We start from the raw sequence: 18,851 nt of genomic DNA, 5'->3' as shown, positions 1-18,851 counted from the left end.
CAGAAGATGATTATAAAAAATAAGTAAAAAGAAAAAGAAATAAAAAAAGTAAAAAAATGAAAAGAAATTAAAAAAGTAAAAAAAATAAAATATAAAAAAATAAAAAACAGTAAAAAATAAAAAACAATAAAAAATAAAAAAATTACAAACAATAAAAAAATAAAAAGAGAAATAAAGAAATTAACAAATGAAAATAACAAATGAAAATAACAAATGAAAAGGAAATGAAAAAAATGGAAACAAACCTGACAAACGGTAATGTGATGTGCGAGTCCTACATGGAATGGAAACATGTCAGTTCAGTGTGCCTGGTTACCTACACAAAGCACAAACGGTCCAAACAACACTCTACAATCTGTGAAATGCTTGAGTTCAATCCTCAATTCTAATTGTTTATTCAGTCCCTCCCCAAAAAATAAAGAAAAAAGAATGAATAATTTTATTCTTTCTGTCGGTCTCAGAGACTTTTAAAGAATTAAAATATTTGAATTTAAAATTCAAGTGACAAAATTTATCAAAATTTTTTTTCTTCTTAATTTTATATTCGATTTCATTAATCTTTCCAAAGGGACGTTTCTTCGATTTTATTATTTATTTCCCGAGTAAAAAGAATTTTTATTTAGAAAAAGGATTAATATTATTATTTTATTTTTAAAAAATGAAAAAAGACTGAAAGGAAAATTTAATTGATTCGAATAAATATTTATTTGATAATAGACGAGTATTGGATTATATGAATCAACGGGATTGCCACAGATTTTCAGCAATTTTAATTAAATTCTTTGCAAAATTCAATTATTTAAAGAAAAATAATATTCATCATAAGAATTCAATTATTTTTAAAAATTTCAATAAAATTTCTCTGAAGAATTTAATTCTTTTTCAAAAATTTCATGAAATTCATTTATTTTCAAAAATAACAAAATTTTTAGCAGGAATTCAATTATTTTCAATTTTTTTAATGAAATTCTTCACGCATAAATTCAATTACTTTGAAATATGTTTATAAATTTCTTCGCAAAACTTCTGTTATTTTCCAAAGTTTTAATAAACTTCTTGACAGGAATTCAATTATCTTTATAAATAACAAAATTCTTCAGAAGAATTCAATTATTTTCATAAAGAACAAAATTCTTAGAAAGAATTGAATTATTTTCTAAATTTTTTGCAAAATTTGTCATCAAAATTCAATTATTTTCAAAAATAACAAAACTTTTATCAGAAATTCAATTATTTAAAAAAATTTTAATAAAATTCTTAGAAGAAATTCAATTATTTTAAAAAAATGTCATAAATTGCTTCGCAGATAAAAAATTATTTTTGAAAATAAGATAATTTTTAAGATGAATTCAATTATTTTCAAAAATTTCATAAAATTCTTCGCAGAAATTCAATTATTATCAAAACATTTAAATAAAGTTTTTGGAAAAAATTCATTTATTAAAAATAATAAAATTCTTAGAAGAAATTCAATTATTTTTTAAAATTGTAGTTCAATTCTTATCAAGAATTCAATTATTATTATAAAGAACAAAATTCTTAGAAGAACTTCAATTATTTTTAAAATTTTTAATAAACTTCTGGTCTAAAATTCAATTATCTTTATAAATAACCAAATTCTTCGACAAAATTGAATTATTTATACAAATATTTAAATTTCACAGAAATTGAATTATTTTGAATAGAATTTGCATAAATGTTATTAAAAATAATCAATTCTTTAAAAGATTTATAAAATTTTCTGCAAAAATTCAATTTTTTTTTCCAAAAAACAAAATTTGTCACTGGCATTCAATTATTGTCAAAAGTTTTAAATAAATTCTTTCTAAAAAATTAAAAAATTTCTAAGAATTTTAATAAATTTTAAAATTCTTCTGTTTGATTCAATTATTTTCTTAAATAAAACTTCATCGCAGAATTTCAATTATTTTTAATACAATTTTAATCGAATTCCTCGAAAAATGTAATTATTCTTAAAAATTTTAATAAAATTCGTCGAAAAAATTTAATTTTAAGAATAACATTGAATTATTCAATAAATTGATTTTTTTGTATTTAAATAATTGAATTTGCCCACAAGTTTTCTTTAGAAATTTAAATTATTTTCAAATTAGTTGAATTTTTAATAATATTTTTAATTAATTATTAAAAATAATTGATTTAGTAAAGAATATTAGTAAACAAAACTCAAAAAATCAAAATTTTGTCTAGTAATCAAGGGAAAAACAAATATAAATCATAAATCTTTGTGGCAACCCTCATGAAATAAATTTTGTTTTCCTCATATTTTTAAAATGTAGGAAAATTTTGTTTTTATTTTAAAATGTAAATTATTATTTTTACCTAATCGAAAATCATTATTTTATTAAAGACTTTTTATTTATAAAATGAAAATTATTATTTTATTAAAGAATTTTTATTTATAAAATGAAAATCATTATTTTATTAGAGAATTTTGTATATTTATAAAATGAATAAAATGAATATTATCGTTTTAATTATAAATAATAATTTCCTTCATTTATTTTTTATAAATTAAAATTTTTATTTATAATACAAAATGTTTCAGTTTTCAATTAATTTTATGGAAATAAATGAGAAATCGAAGAGAAGAGAATAAACGTATTGAATATTTTAGTTGAACTCAAAATTCCGAATGAATGGCACTAAATGATATATTCCAGAAGTGTGAAACTCAATCGAATGACAATGTAACGATTTTCAAGTGAGACGAGACAAATAATAAGTAATAATTAATAAATTAAATTAATGAAATAAAATATTACGAGAAATAATAATTGTAATGATAATAAATTAATAATAATAATAATAATAATAATAATAATAATAATAATAATAATAATATTAACAATAATAAACACTCGAGTAAAGGAAACGGACATGCGTCACACTGCTAGACTAATAACACTAGGCCATGCAAAAGTACATTTAATTTTAATATTATTTTATTTTCTGTTTTCGTTTATACATACCAGCTACCATTTTACTTTTTTCCATCACTTGTTTCGCTAATATTTGATTGAGCTGAAGAATATGTTCTCGTTGCCTCTTTTCTTCTTCGACTTTTTGCTTTAGAGTTCCGGATTTTTCGGGACTTTTCTCATCTTCTGCAAATAGAAACAAATTTTTTAATTAAATTTAATTAACTTTAATTAATTAATTAATTTAAAAATTAAATTTTTAACGACGATACTTTTTTCTACTTTTCAAAATTTATTTTAAAAAACGAAAACAAAAGTAATTGTATTTGTCTATAATAAAAAATTATTTTGTCACAAAATAATTTTTTATTTATATTTTTAAAAACGAAAACAAAAGTAATTGTATTTTTCTATAATAAAAAATTATTTTGTCCTACAAAATAATTTTTTTTATAATTACAAAAGTAATTGTATTTTTCTATAATAAAAAATTATTCTGTGACAAAATAATTTTTTATTATAGAAAAATACAATTACTTTTATTTTCATTTTTAAAAATAAATTGACAAATCCATAAAGTTTGCAAAAAAAAATGCCAACAAACCTCCTCCTTCGGTTGCAGTGACAACAGTTTCCGAAAGCATTTTTCTGATTGACTCGACCTTCTTTAGACGTTGTTCCCTCTCCTCGGCAGTTAATTCAGGCGTCTAAAATACAATTAATTAATAAAATAAAATTATTTGTTAAATTCAATTTTTTATTTTCTAAAAAGAAAATTTTTTTCCCCACAAAAATTACCTTTTCGGGAATATAACGTTCAGGAATGACAATTTTATTCGGCGTCCCTAAGAGTTGATCAATCGTACTCTCATTATATTTTAATTCTTTTTGGCTTAATGTCGATCTCACGACGTCTGGAGCATTTATTCTTGGCCTCAGTGCCCGTTCCATGTCTAAATCGTCCCTGGCTCTGCCCATTCCCTAAAAAGAAAAGAAAATCCCTTTCAGTTAAGAAACAATTATTTTCCTTTTATTTTTTTATTATACATTTTTTTATTAAGACAGTATTTTTCATTCTGAAATATTTTTTTTTCGATCATTTTTGCTGAGCGCGGGAAAAAAGTGCGAAATTTTTCAGGCCCTTGCACTGAATTCTATACACTTCCGTAAACTATTGCCAAAAGAGCAAATTATTTAGGGAAAAATATTTTTGCAAAAAAATTGTGAAAGTGATTTAAAAAAAAGGAAAAATGATAATGTGGTGAAAAAGGAAAAATGAGAACAAAAGTAATTGTGATAATAAAAGTGAATCAAACAAAAACAGGGCTCAAACTAGGTCTGTAAATCTCTGGATTAGAATTAATTCTATAAATTTTTATAAAATTCTTTGCAAAATTCAATTATTTAAAGAAAACCAATAAACCTAACAAGAATTCAATTATTTTACAGAAATTTCATTAAAATTATTCGTAGAAATTCAATTATTTTCAAAAATTTCAAATAAAGTTCTTGTCAAGAATTCTATTATCATTATAAATAAAAGAATTTTTCGCAGGAATTCAATTATTTTCAAAAATAACAAAATTTTTAGAATGAATTCAATTATTTTCAAATTTTTTTTATAAAATTCTTCGCAGAAATTCAATTATTTCCAAAAATAACAAAAATTTCTAGCAGGAATTCAATTATTTTCAAAAATTACCATAAAATTCTTCGCAAAAATTCCATCAATTTCAAAACATTTAATAAAGTTCTTGACAAGAATTCAATTATTTTTATAAATAGCGAAATTCTTTGTAAGAATTCAATTATTTTTATAAAGAACAAAATTCTTAGTAGGAATTAATTTATTTTAAATTTTTTTTACAAAATTCAATTATTTTTGTAAATTGTAATACAATAATTGTTGTCAACAATTCAATTATCATTATAATTATCAAAATTTCTCGCAGAAATTCAATTATTTTTAAAAATAACAATTTGTAACTGGAATACAATTTGTTTTCAAAAATTTTAATAAAATTCTTCGCTGAAATTCAATTATTTTGAAAATAACAAAATTTTTAGCAGGAATTGAATTATTTTTAAAAATTTTCATAAAATTTTATACAGAAATTCAATTATTTTGAGAATAACAAAATATTTAGTAGGAAATCAAATATTTTTTTAAATTTTCATAATATTCTTCGCAGAAAGTAAAATATTTACAAAACTTTCAAATAAAATTCTTTGAAGGAATTTAATTATCTTCATAATTAACAATTCTTTCCAGAAATTCAATTATTTAAAAAAGTTTTAATAATATTCTTCGCAGATATTCAATTATTTTCAAAAATTTCCTAAAATTTGTTGGAAAATAATTAATATTTTTATATTTTCCCTAAAAATTATTGAATTCTCGTAGAATTTTCTAATAAAAATTGATTTAAAAATGAATTTTATTTATAATTTTAGATAATAATTGAATATGAATAAGCATTATAACGTGAATTTTTGGAAGTAATTGAATTTTAAAAAGGTTTCGAATTAAAATCTTAGGTCATCTCTAATTTATTATAAAATATGAAGATATCGATCACTCAGAGTCGAAGACTCGGAGTTATCGATATCTTCATATTTTATACTTTTATAGTTAAGAAAAAATGTAATTTACAGTTTTAAGTAAAATTTTCTCTTATTTGAGTCCAATTCAAATTTTTTAAATTGGACTCAAATTAACTTATTTGAGTTGGTTATATTTTTGTCAGTAATCAGTCCGTAATTTTTAATTTTGGTCTGTATTTTTAAATACTTTCACTGGTTCGAGCCCTGCAGAAATGATATCAAGAATAAAAATGATTAATTAAGATTCGGCTCCACAACTGTATTAATCAGAATTTAAGTCGATAAACTCGGTCTAATTAGTTCACCTACTTAAACTCCGGTTGAAAAAAGTTGTCAATCCGTCTCTAAGGATAATCGTTAAATAACTGTTTCTAATATAGAAGAAGAAATAAATCAAAAAAATCAAAAAGTGAAATAATGAAACTAAAATGCCAACTACCATTTTCGTAAACGTATCTTCCAAATCAAAAATGGGTTTACTACTGGACACAGTGTAATGTCTACGTTTCTCCTTCGGCACTTGTCGTCTTCTCGGTGTTGTATCCAATTTCTTCTCCGTCATCTCCTTAATGATTTGTTTCGCGGCCTCACTCTTGAAAACAGGTGACAATTGAGGAGGCGACTCGCCCAGACCATTGAGACTCGCCGCCGAGCCGAATAGCCTTTCATGGACACTTGGAATTGCTGTCGGGGACATTGGACCAGGACTCAAAATTCCCCCGAGGCTCTCGGCTCTGATCGATGGCGTCGAACCTCCGTAGCTCGATCCATATTGAGGATAATACTGCACCGGTTGCTGCTGCAATTGCTGCTGACTCCTTATCGACTGTTGCACCTGGTAATTCTGCTGACTCGGACTGTAAGGCGGACTTGTCGAATAGTTCGGCGAACTCATTGGAACGTAAGAACTCGACGAGGGACTATCCGTATACGGCGAGAGTGTACTGTCTGAACTTCCATCCTGATTCTCAAACTACATGTGGTGTCGATGAAATGAAATGAAACATAAAAAAAGAGACGACGAAAATAAAAGGGGGATTCTAGGTGAAATTAAATAAAAGTGTTTAGAAATAAAACTGTATTAGGAGTTCGGTTATGCTAGGCAGGGGATTGACCCCTTCACTGCCATGGTAAAGATTTTGATCGTCAAATCTTTGCCATGGCAGTTAAGGGAAATTATGCGAGGTTTGGAATTATTGTCAAAAAAAGAACACCAATTATGCGAGGCCTGGAATTATTGTCAAAAAAAGAACACCAATTATGCGAGGCCTGGAATTATTGTCAAAAATAGAAATTGTAATAGAAGTAGGAGATAAAAAGTAAAAGCGTAACTGAAAGCAGAATTAAATGTGGAAATTGGGACTCTACTTGCAGGGAGAATAATTCCGAAAGAAGCAGAAATTTGAAACTGTTTTTTGAGACGAAAGTTTTGAAGAGTTTGAGGAATTCGAGGAACTTACCCTAACTCGATGGCGTCGGGCAATCATATTCTTCAAGGCGTTCATACTGTCGCTTCTCGGTGGCGGAAGAACGGGAGCTTGATGAACCGCTGGATGCGGTCGCTGACCTCCAAATCCTCTGGGTAAAGACATGCTCCTCTGGAATTGAACGTCGTCAATCTCAGATAACTGAACCGTACTTTGCGCGTGAGCCATTGGCGACTCTTCCACGACCTTTCCGAGCTGCGCCTTCTGCAAACAAAATAAAATTATTTCTCCTATTACTTCTATTTCGGAAACTTAGTTTTCTAAGGTATCAAATTGATACTAAATTAATGCCAAACATTTGGATCAGTTTTTGGCTACGATCCACATATTTGGTATCAATTCGTTGTACCAATAGAGTTGTACAAGTAATTGTACAAGTTTTCCTACCTCAAAATGCTGAGAGCCACCGAATTCGTCCTCGCCGAGTCTCTTCGCCCCACCGGGAGCTGACAATCCGTTGGTTAGGGGAATTCCGAGTCCTCCGGTTCTATCGCCACGGTCCCTTTGGCGTCTCTCCGATTCTCGCTTCACTATCCTCACGGTCTTGATCTCCTGCTTCTCCCTACCGTGGATTAGGCCGGAGAATTTGTTGTCGTCCTGTCCGTAATTTCCGTTCAGTAAGAGAGCATCGTCACTTGGTGGAGGTGGCGGCGGAGGAGGAATGTACTCCGGGGGATGAATCGCCTCATTGTTGGTCGGACTATCATAGTGTTTGTTTTCTGAAAAAGGGAAATAAATTAGTAAAGAAACTTCGCTTTACTTTGTTGTCCCAGCTTCGGATTGAGAGCCTGAACAACAGACGTTATTGGTTGGTATCTGCTTGACTTTGAATTTCGAATTGTGGACAGAAATACTATTTTTGTTCACAATTCGAAATTCAAAGTCAAGCAAAAGCTTTCTTTCCTCGATCCGAAACAGTAAACAAACAATTAAAAATAGCGAATGATCCGAAACAGTAAACAAACCATCAAAAACAGCAAATGATTCAAAAGAGGAAACAAACAATTAAAAACAGCGAATGATCCGAAACAGTAAACAAACAAAGAATCAAAAATAGCAAATGATCCTAAACAGTAAACAAAGAAGCAAAAGTAACAGATGATCCAAAACAGTAAACAAACAAATAATTAAAAATACCAAATGATCCAAAACAAAATGTAATAAAACTACCTTTTCTAGCTTCGGTATTAACGTAGAGGGGAATATTATTCTGTATAGGACTGCTCTTCCCCTGGATTTGATCCTTGAGCAGTTGCTGCTTGAGCTGATGCTGTTGAATTTGCTCGCGCAGTTGGGGCGACAGAGTCGTGATGTGATTCGGAGTCGAGTGTTGTTGTTGTTGTTGTTGCTGTTGCTGTTGTAGTCTCGGCGGTGAATAACGATAGGAACTTTCCTTATAGGGCAACAATGGCTCCTTGTATGGTGGCGAGTTTTGGGAAATGTACTGAGGGGGACTCTCGATTTGTCTGCTGTGCGGCGACGACGAACTAGACGGACTCGACGGCGAATTATCCATTCCATGATCGCGAGTTATTCCCGAATCCAAATCCGTCTCAAGCCACGAACTCGGCGCTCGTTTCTTCGAGTGGTGCACTTGGGGCGTTGCTGGAAAATCAAAATTAATTGCAATTCAGTTTTTTTTGCTTCAAATTAATACCAAACTGAATCAAACTAATACCAATGTGAATCAAATTAATACCGAAAATTTGGATCTAGTTTTGGGTTTAATCCACGTTTTTGGTATCAATTCGTTTCAAGTAGAAAAGTTTCTTCGACTAGAAACGAATTGATACCAAAAGCGTGGATTAAATCAGAACATGATACGAATGTTTGCTATCAGTTTGATTCTTTTTGGTGAATTGATTTCTAACGCTGCTGAATTAGAAGCTTCGACTAGAAACGAATTGATACCAAAAACGTGGATTGAATCAGAACATGATCCAAATTGTTTGGTGACAATTTGATTCACTTTGGGGAATTAATTTCTAATGCTGTTGACTAAGAAGCTTCTACTAGAAACGGATTGATACCAAAAACGTGGATTGAATCAGAACATGATCCGAATGTTTGGTATAAATTCTGGTGAATCAATTCTAACTTTGGTGAATAAATTTCTAACGCTGCTGACTTAGAAGCTTCGACTAGAAACGAATTGATACCAAAAACGTGGATTGAATCAGAACATGATCCAAATTGTTTGGTGACAATTTGATTCACTTTGGGGAATCAATTTCTAATGCTGCTGACTAAGAAGCTTCTACTAGAAACGGATTGATACCAAAAACGTGGATTGAATCAGAACATGATCCGAATGTTTGGTATAAATTCTGGTGAATCAATTCTAACTTTGGTGAATAAATTTCTAACGCTGCTGACTTAGAAGCTTCGGCTTGAAGCGAATTGGTACCAAAAACGCCAATTAAATCAGAACTTGATCTTAATTTTTGGTATCAATTTGATTCACTTTACTGAATCAATTTCTAACGCTGCTGTTATAGAAGCTTCTACTTCAAAAGAATTGATACCAAAAACGTGGGTTAAATCACAACTTGATCCAAATTTTCGGTATTAATTTGATTCTCTATGGTATTCATTAAAAAAAAATACTGAATTCGAAGTTTTGCAGCATAGTAACCAACGCACCAGAAATAAATCATCAAAAGTGGTAATAAAACTGAAGAAAAAGTTCAAATTAAATTAACTTGACAAATAACAGAAGAAACATTGTTGTTATTAAAAATCCAAGAGAGTAGAATGATAATTAATACTAACTAGATGCCTGCGGCCTAATTTGCTCCTTGAGCTGTCGAATTTGGTTGCTCAGTTCCTGCCTCTGTCTCTTGAGATCGCTCACATGTTGCTGAGCTAATTCCGCCTCCCATGCAGCAGTGGTTCCTGTCGAATCTCGAGTCATGCTTCCCACGTATCTTCTCGAGGGTTGAAGCTTTTGTCTCAACACAACGAGATCCTGCTCGAGTCGATCGTTCTCAGCAACCGTCTCCTCAAGTTTCTGTTTCAAATTCATTTAAAAAATCACAAAACAAAATTCGAATTATTTTTTCTTCTCTCCCAAAGTTTTTTTTATGAAACAAGATAACAATGTATTAATTACTTTACTTATCAGTAATCAGGTCTAATGTTGGACCTTTTTTACAGTAAATGTTAAACATTAAAAAAAAAAAAAATTGGAACTGAAAGAAAATTAAAATTAACTGAAGGTCATGTCCAGTATATTTCTTAAATAAATAAATATGCTTAAATATTAAATAGAGAATGAAAAAATAAATAAAAAAGTTAGAGAAAAATAAAAAAAAATGGTAATGAATGAAGAACAGTTGAAATTGAAATTAAACTTTTACTTAGTTGAGAATTATTTTTGTTAACATTTCATTTACCGAATATAGTAAAAATAAAATCATTAATGTTTAATAATTTTCGGAGTTAATTTTCAATAATAATAATAATAATAATAATAGTGGAAATAATTATTATTTGCTTTCTAAATAAAATTCTTTTTATAAGAGAGAACTGTTTTCATAAAATAGGGAGAATTTCTGCCTCTTGAATTTCGTATTAATGATATTCTGGGGAAAATTAGATAGCTCTATGTCTATACCTTTGAATGATGAGCGAGGAGCATTCTCACTTTGCTTAGTTCACGTTCTAGAAGCCGGTAGTGTTCAACTTCTGCTGGACTATTCCTGTTGCCTTGCAATTTGTACCGTAAACTCTCTAAAGCCTTTTGCAAAATTTCCTGTAATCGAGATTTTAGAATTAAACTTCCTCTCCAGTCAACAAAAGGAAATATATATATACGAAAGATAAATTAATTCTAATCGCATTTTTTTGGTAAATAAAATTTTTTTAATCGTGAAATATATGGAAACGTTTTTTATTAAATAAAAAATTATTTGTTTGCTTTAGAAATAATTTTAATAAAATCCAGTTGTTCAAAAAAAAAAAAGAGTTTTTAAATTCTTCAGTAAGAATTCAATGACTTTCTTAATTATTAAAATTCTTCGTAGAAATTCAATTATTTCTTTATACAATTTTAATTAAATTCCTTGAAAGAAATTCAATTACTCTCTTAATTATTAAATATCCTTCGTAGAAATTCAATTATTTTTTATACAATTTTAATTCAATTCCTTTAAATTCCTTCAATTATTTTAAGAAATTTTAATAAAATTCTTGTCGAGAATTCAATTATTTTCAAAAATAAAAATAACCAAATTTTTTCGTAGAAATTCAATTATTTTCGAAAAAATTTCATAAAACTCTTCGTAAATATTCAATTATTTTTGAAAATTGTAATATAATTTTTCGCAAGAATTCAATTATTATAAAGAAAAAAATTCTTCGCTGTAACCCAATTATTATTTTCAAAACCAACAAAATTTTTAACAGAAATTCAATTATTTTCAAAAAATTCCATTAAATTCTTCGCAGATATTCAATTATTTACAAAAATAACAATATAGAATTTCAATTATTTTTCAAATTTTTTTATAAAATTTGTGTCAAGAATTCAATTATTTTCAAAAATTTCATAAAATTCTTCGCAGAAATTCAATTATTTACAAAAATAACAATATTGAGTAGAATTTCAATTATTTTTCAAATTTTTTTTATAAAATTTGTGTCAAGAATTCAATTATTTTCAAAAATTTCATAAAATTCTTTGCAGAAATTCAATTATTTTCAAAGCTTTCGAAAACATTTCTTGAAAAGAATTCAATTATCTTCATAAAATGAGAAAATTCTTCCCAGAAATTCAGTTATGTTCAAAAATTTTCATAAAATTTTTCCCAGATATTCAATTATTTTTGAAAAATTTCCATAAATAACAGAATTCTTCTCAAAAGTTCAATTTTTTTAAAGAATACAATTTTTTAGCAAGAATTCAATTATTTTCAAAAATTTCATAAAATTCTTCACAGAAATTCAATTATTTACAAAAATAACAATATTCAGCAGAATTTCAATTATTTTCCAAATTTTATAAAATTCGTGTCAAGAATTCAATTATTTTCAAAAATAACAAAATTTTTTATCAGGAATTAAATTATTTTACTTCAATTTTAATCAAATTTCTCAACAGTTTTTATTTATTTTCAAAAAATTTAATAAACTTCATTTCCAAGAATTAATTTTAAAAATCCTCTTTGGAGGATTTCAATTTTTGTTCTATGCAATTTTAATAAAATTTCTTGTTAATGTTAAATTATTTTTAAACATTTAAATAAAATTCCTCAAAAGAATTTAATAATTTCCAAAAATTCTTTAAAAAAAAAAATGAAATTGATTAGTAAAAATATTTTCTAATTTGAATTAGTGACTGAATTTTTGCTTTTAAAATGGTAAATAGTAATGTCTACTAATTAAAACTTAAAATGATAATTTCTTCTAATTTATTAGTAAAATTTACTAATTCACAAGCAAAAAGTAAATTTTACTAATGAATAATAATTTCTACTGATTCAAATAAAATGGTAATTTCTACTAAATTAGTAAAATTTACGAAGTCAAAAGTAAACAGTAAATTTTAATAATAAAAAGTAATTTCTATTAATTTCTTATTAAAATTTTTTAATTCAAAAGCAAAAAGTAAATTTTATAAATGAATAGTAATTTCTACTATAATTTTTTAGTAAAATTTTCTAATTCAAAAGCAAAGAGAAAATTTTACTAAATCAACAGTAATTTCTACTAATTCTTTAGTAAAGTTTACTATGTAATTCAAAAGCAAAAAGTAAATTTTACTAATTTAGTAGAAATTACTGAGTAGAAATTACTATTCAGTAATTTCTATTAATTTATTAGTCAAATTTACTAATTCAAAACCAAAAAGTCAATCACTAATTCAAATTATTAAAAAAAATTTTACTCTCATTAAAATTTAGAGTGAATTATTTATAACGATTATCATTCAAACACTATTATTTTTGTAAATAAATAATACAAAACTATTTGACACCATTTCGACTATTTTATACCCATTTTTTCTACTATTTTTTATTTCTAAATTCAGTCCGAGGTCTGGAAATAGTAGAAATAGAAATAGTGCTGAAAAAAGGAAGAAAAAAAAGGAAAGGAAATTGTTTACTGTTTTTATAGAAAATAACATAGAAAATTTTATATAGAATACATAAAATATATATTTTTTAAATTAATTTTATTTACATAAAATATATAGAATTATAGAGAGAAAAAAATGTTTATTAAATTTATTTTATTTCCATAAAATATAGAAATAGAGAAAAAAAAATACAGAAAACTAAAATCTAAGAGATAATTGTGACTGCAGGTAAATTACGTTAGAAAGAAAAAATGTCCAAGAATTGTGTGACATGAGAGAGTAACTCGAGATGAATCAGGCAATAATGAAGAGAGATCTGTCTTTCGAAAGGGGGGACGGGGGAGGGTGGTGTAGGAGGAGGTGAAAAAAAAACTGCTGACTGGATTTGAAACCGAGCTCATAAGTCCGGGAAGGTGGATTTAGTTTCAGAAAAAATAGTGAACTCACCTTGTCCTGTTGGAGACTATGGACTGTGGCTGATTCTTCCTGGAGCAACCGGTCGGTCTTAAAGAGCTGATGCACCTTTGCCTGGTGACAAAAAAAAAAAAAAATTTTTTCAAATGTTATACATAATATTTATGATCGTGGACTAAAAAAAAAAATTCTTCTTGACTCTTCGTCAGCAGTCGACACTCAACCGTTGTCTACTGAAGTTAAAGTGTCGCATTACAACCGCAATATTCCAGTTAGAAAACAACGACCACGACATTTGTCGACAGTCGCCAACAAAACGCCCCTGTTTTCCTTCTCGCATTCAAAATGCTTTACTGTTATATAATTAGACGCACCTACGATTCTTGTTGTTTGTCGATTTAATTAATTTTTCCTCTCGAATTTTAGATTCTAAATAAAAAATATTTTTGATTTTTTCAATCTAAGGCAAGTCTTCTTTTTTTCGATTTCAAATATTTTTTTTCACAGTTTTTCTAAGGATAACAAATTGTGACAAAAAACGAATTAAAAGTGTTGCGAGGCAACACATTTAATTCGTTTTTTAACTGGGTAAAACAATAAAAAAAAAATTGTGAGAGAATTCTTGTTGAAGAAAATTAAAAAAATTGTGATAGAAAAAATGATTCTTCACTGACCTGAAGTTGTCCATGGTCGGGACTGAGTCGGTCCCAGTCTCGCCTCTCCTGGGCCAATAGTCTCTGCTCCTCGACTCTTTGATTAAATTCGAGGCGATCTCTGTACTCCCTTGTGTTTTCCTGCAAAAGGTCGTGACGAGAACCGGAGACACTTCCATTAGCAGTACTTCGATTATAGAGCGAGCCTAATTTCAACATATTGGCCACCAGGTTCTCCAATGGTTTTCCCTTTTCATACTGAAAAAATTTTTTGATTCGATTAAAACGTAATTTATATTTCCACTATCATGTGGTTTGATATAGTTCAATTATTTTCTAGAATTTTAATATAATTCTGCGCAGAAATTCAATTATTTTCAAAAATTTCATTAAATTCTTGTCAAGAATCCAATTATTTTCAAAAATAACCAAATTTATCGCACAAATTCAATTCTTTTCTAAATTTTTAATACAGTTCTTGACGAGAATTCAATTATTTTTATAAATAACAAAATTATTCAAAAGAATTTAATTGTTTTCATAAATAGCAAAATTCTTCAAAAGAATTTAATTATTTTCATAAATAACAAAATTCATCAAGAGAATTCTATTATTTCCATAAATAACAAAATTTTTCAAAAGAATTCAATTATTATCAAAACTTTTTAATACAGTTGTTGGCAAGAATTCAATTATCTTTATAAATATTATTTTAAAATTGTTACAAAATTCTTCTCAGAAATTCAATTACTTTCAAAACTTTAATTGAATTCTACGCAGAAACTCAATTATTTTCAAAAATAACAAAATTTATTTTAAGAATTCAATTATTTCAAAATTTTTACAAAATTCTTCTCAAAAATTCAATTATTTTTAAAACTGTAATTGAATTCTACTCTGAAATTCAATTATTTTTAAAAATAAAAATTTTTAGCAAGAATTCAATTATTTTCAGAAATTTTATAAAATTCTTCGCAAAAAATTCAATTATTTTCAAAAATAACAAAATTTATTTTAAGAATTCAATTATTTCAAAATTTTTACAAAATTCTTCTCAAAAATTCAATTATTTTTAAAACTGTAATTGAATTCTACTCTGAAATTCAATTATTTTTAAAAAATAAAAATTTTTAGCAAGAATTCAATTATTTTCAGAAATTTTATAAAATTCTTCGCAAAAAATTCAATTATTTTCAAAAATAACAAAATTTCTTTCAAGAATCCAATTAATTTTAAAATTGTTACAAAATTCTTCGTAGAAATTCAATTATTTTCTGAAATAACACAATTTTTAGCGGAAATTCAATTATTTTCATAAATAACAAAATTCTTCAAAAGAATTCAATTATTTTCAAAACTTTTTAATACAGTTGTTGGCAAGAATTCAATTATCTTTATAAATAACAAAATTATTCAAAATAATTCAATTATTTTCATAAATAGCAAAATTCTTCAAAAAAATTTAATTATTTTCAAAATTATTTATAAAATTCTGCACAAAAAATACATTATTCTCAAAAATAACAAAATTTATCGCACAAATTCAATTATTTTAAAAACTTTTAATGCAGTTCTTGGCAAGAATTCAATTATCTTTATAAATAACAAAATTATTAAAAAAAAATTCAATTATTTTCATAAATAACAAAATTCTTCCAAAAAATTCAATTATTTTAAAAAATAACAAAATTCTTAGTATAGTAATTAAATTATTTTCAAAATTATTTAAAAAATTCTTCGAAGAAATTCAATTATTTTTGAAAATTGTAATACAATTCTTGTGGAGAATTCAATTATCGTTATAAATAACAAAATTCTAAGAAGAAATTAAATTATTTTTAACAATTTTCATAAAATTCTTCGCCGATATTCAATTATTTTTTAAAATTGTTATAATATTTTTGGGAAGACTTCAATTATCATTATAATTATAACAAAATTTTTTGCAGAAATTCAATTATTAAAAAAAAAAAAATTTTTTCTCAGGAATTCAATTATTTTCAAAAATTTAATGAAATTCAATGTTTTAAAAAATTTTCATAAAATTTTGCAAACAAATTCAATTATTTTTGAAAATTTTAATAAAAGTTCAATTATTTAAAAAAAAAAATCTTCAAAGAAATTCAATTACTTTTTAAAATTGTAATAAAATTCCTTGCGAGAATTGAGTTATCATTATAAATAACAAAATTTTTTGCAGAAATTCAATTATTTTTAAATATAAAAAAATTTTTATCAGAAATTCAATTATTTTTAAAAATTTTTCATAAAAATTTTACCACAAATTCAATTATTTTTGAAAATTTTAATAAGATTCTTGGAATAAATTCAATTATCATTCTGAATAAACAAATTTTTGTTCACAAATTCAAATATTTTTATAACTGCCAAGTTTTTGTAAAGAGTTCAATTATTTTCATAAATAACAGGATTCATACCGAAATTTCAATTATTTTCAAAAATAATAAAATTCTTCTCAGAAATTCAATTATTTGGAAAAAATTTTTAAAAAAATCTTATAAATTCAATTATGTGCAAAAATTTAAAATAATTTTTGGCAAAATTTCAATTATCTTTATAAATAATAAAATCCTTTATCAAGAAAATTTTTTTAATTCAGTGATTTTTAATATCTACTGTTTTAAGAAAATTTTCCATAAGATTTGTATTATTTAAAAAAAAATTTTTGATAGAATTTTAGTTAAACATTCAATTATTTTTAAAAATAAAAAAAATTTCACTATAGAATTTAATTAATTCAACAATTTTTTTAAAATTATTTGAAAAATGCATTTATTCTTAAAAATTTGATTAAAATTCGTTGTAAGACTTTAATTATTTAAAAATTAATTGATAAAATTCTTTACGAGAATTCTATTTTAAGAAACATTCAATTATTATTCAATAAATTCAATAATACAAAAACAAACAATTTTGTATTTAAATAATTGAATTCTCGTAGAGTTTTCTAATGAAAAATTGATTAGAAAATAGTTAGTTAAAATTTTAGTCAATAATTGAATATTGAATCGAAGTGATCGATATTTTTATGTTTTATGATAAATTTAGATAAATAATAAATTTCGAGTGAATTTGAATTTTCTTTAGAGAAAAAATTTTGCTTAGAAATCTGAAATAAAAATTATCCAAATAGTAGAAAATTGTATGAAGCAGTTGATCTGCAAGTTTTAGATATTAAAAGGAACGAAACATTTTTTATTAGAAATATTTTTTTAAATTACTATTTGCAATAAAAATTAAAAGTTTTAATTTTACATTCAGAAACTTTATAATTTATTATTTTATAGCGACAAAAAAATTATTGTAATAAATGTTTCAATATTGAAGAAGAAATAAATAAATTTCATTCATTTGAACATTTCAAAACTTTAGGATCATTAAAGTAGTAAATACGTAAAAAGGGTTTTCAGTAAACGAGCAAGAAGCCGGAAATATTTGAAGGAATGCCATTGACTATCAAAAGAAAAAGTTAAATAAAGTAATTAAGCCGAATGAAAGGTATATATGATATTAAAAAAGGAGGGAGGAGGAGGAGTAGGGCAGGAAACCTAGAAAACTGTCATTAAATTTGATCCAAATAAAGAAGGATCTGTAAACTAGAATTTTTCATATTTTTTCGCCGTGAAGAAGCAGGAATCTAGGAAATATAAGATCTTGATAATAATTACATATAATTAAGATAAAATGGCATTTTTACTGTTCTTTCGGTTTTTTTTTTATAAAACTGTTTCTTCAGTGTGACCGCTTGCTCTCTCTATGCAGGAACATGCCAATTGCACTTAATGATTAGAACTTAAAGTTGGGGACTGGTTAGGATTATCTCAGACTTTTTTTGTTCCTCTTGATTTAAAGGGTCGAATTCCCCCTGGGCATTTGAAACTTTTAACTCGCTAAGTTGAGACTCGCTCCACTATATCCGTGATTAAATATGCTTTCGACATGTAGCTCCCTTGACTTTGCGAAATTCGCCTTTCACGTTATCGAGTTTAATCAGTGAAGTTCACTAAACTGAGATTCAAAGAGAAAACCAGATAGCGAATAGCGAATCGACCGCATGGTCCTGCGAGTAATACTTTCTCTCAAAATCTTTTCTTTTCTTTCCCATTTTTTTTTTTTTTTTTTTTGCGTTAGGATTTTTCTTTATTTTCCGATTCTCTAAATGAAATCAAGTTAATTTCATTCGGCGCCGAATTTAATTTTTCCATTTACTTTTTATTTACTTTTTTTAAATAAAAAAAAAATAAATAAAAAGTAAATCGAAAAATTAGAAAAATTAAAATTTTTTGATTTACTTTTTATTTATTTTTTTAATAAAAAAAAAAAATTAAAAAAAATGGAAAAATTAAATTGACTCAAAAAAAAGTAATGACTTTTTTTTTGTTTATTTTCCATTTTTCTAAATGAAATCAAATTAATTTCATTCGGCGCCGAATTTAATTTTTCCATTTACTTTTTATTTACTTTTTTTTAATAATTTAAAATTCAATAATGTCAAACTTTTTTTGAAATTCAACAACTTATAATAATTAAAAAAAAAACCGAGTGATAAAATCATTATTTTATATTCAATGAATATTGTTACTATATAACTAAATTAAATGAAATTAAAATAAAATAAATTATTTCCATCATTTTCATTCAATTACTATTT

At 25.6% G+C, this 18,851-nt stretch overlaps 1 protein-coding gene across 4 annotated transcripts in view; it reads right to left on the bottom strand.

Moving 5' to 3' along the window:
- The window catches only part of LOC122510889, a 300,548-nt gene that overhangs the window by 1,181 nt on the left and 280,516 nt on the right, over nt 1-18,851 (bottom strand). For 2 of the 4 annotated variants that reach the window (XM_043625836.1, XM_043625835.1), the window contains 11 exons: nt 14,201-14,437; nt 13,560-13,640; nt 10,650-10,787; nt 9,806-10,043; nt 8,204-8,638; nt 7,421-7,752; nt 7,007-7,237; nt 5,986-6,519; nt 3,741-3,923; nt 3,547-3,649; nt 2,994-3,128 (listed from right to left, as the gene is read on the bottom strand). In XM_043625836.1, the coding sequence (XP_043481771.1) occupies nt 2,994-3,128; nt 3,547-3,649; nt 3,741-3,923; nt 5,986-6,519; nt 7,007-7,237; nt 7,421-7,752; nt 8,204-8,638; nt 9,806-10,043; nt 10,650-10,787; nt 13,560-13,640; nt 14,201-14,437 (2,647 nt within the window). Of the gene's footprint in view, nt 1-245; nt 317-2,993; nt 3,129-3,546; nt 3,650-3,740; nt 3,924-5,985; nt 6,520-7,006; nt 7,238-7,420; nt 7,753-8,203; nt 8,639-9,805; nt 10,044-10,649; nt 10,788-13,559; nt 13,641-14,200; nt 14,438-18,851 lie in introns of all 4 variants that reach the window. The other 2 variants (XR_006302471.1, XM_043625837.1) reach the window with 2 other exon arrangements.

This window comes from Leptopilina heterotoma, unplaced genomic scaffold (assembly GCF_015476425.1).
Source record: "Leptopilina heterotoma isolate Lh14 unplaced genomic scaffold, ASM1547642v1 Lhet_77, whole genome shotgun sequence".
NCBI classification, from domain to species: domain Eukaryota; kingdom Metazoa; phylum Arthropoda; class Insecta; order Hymenoptera; family Figitidae; genus Leptopilina; species Leptopilina heterotoma.
The sequence above is the reverse complement of the archived record's forward strand: the minus strand, read 5'-3'. Positions and strand labels throughout refer to the sequence as shown.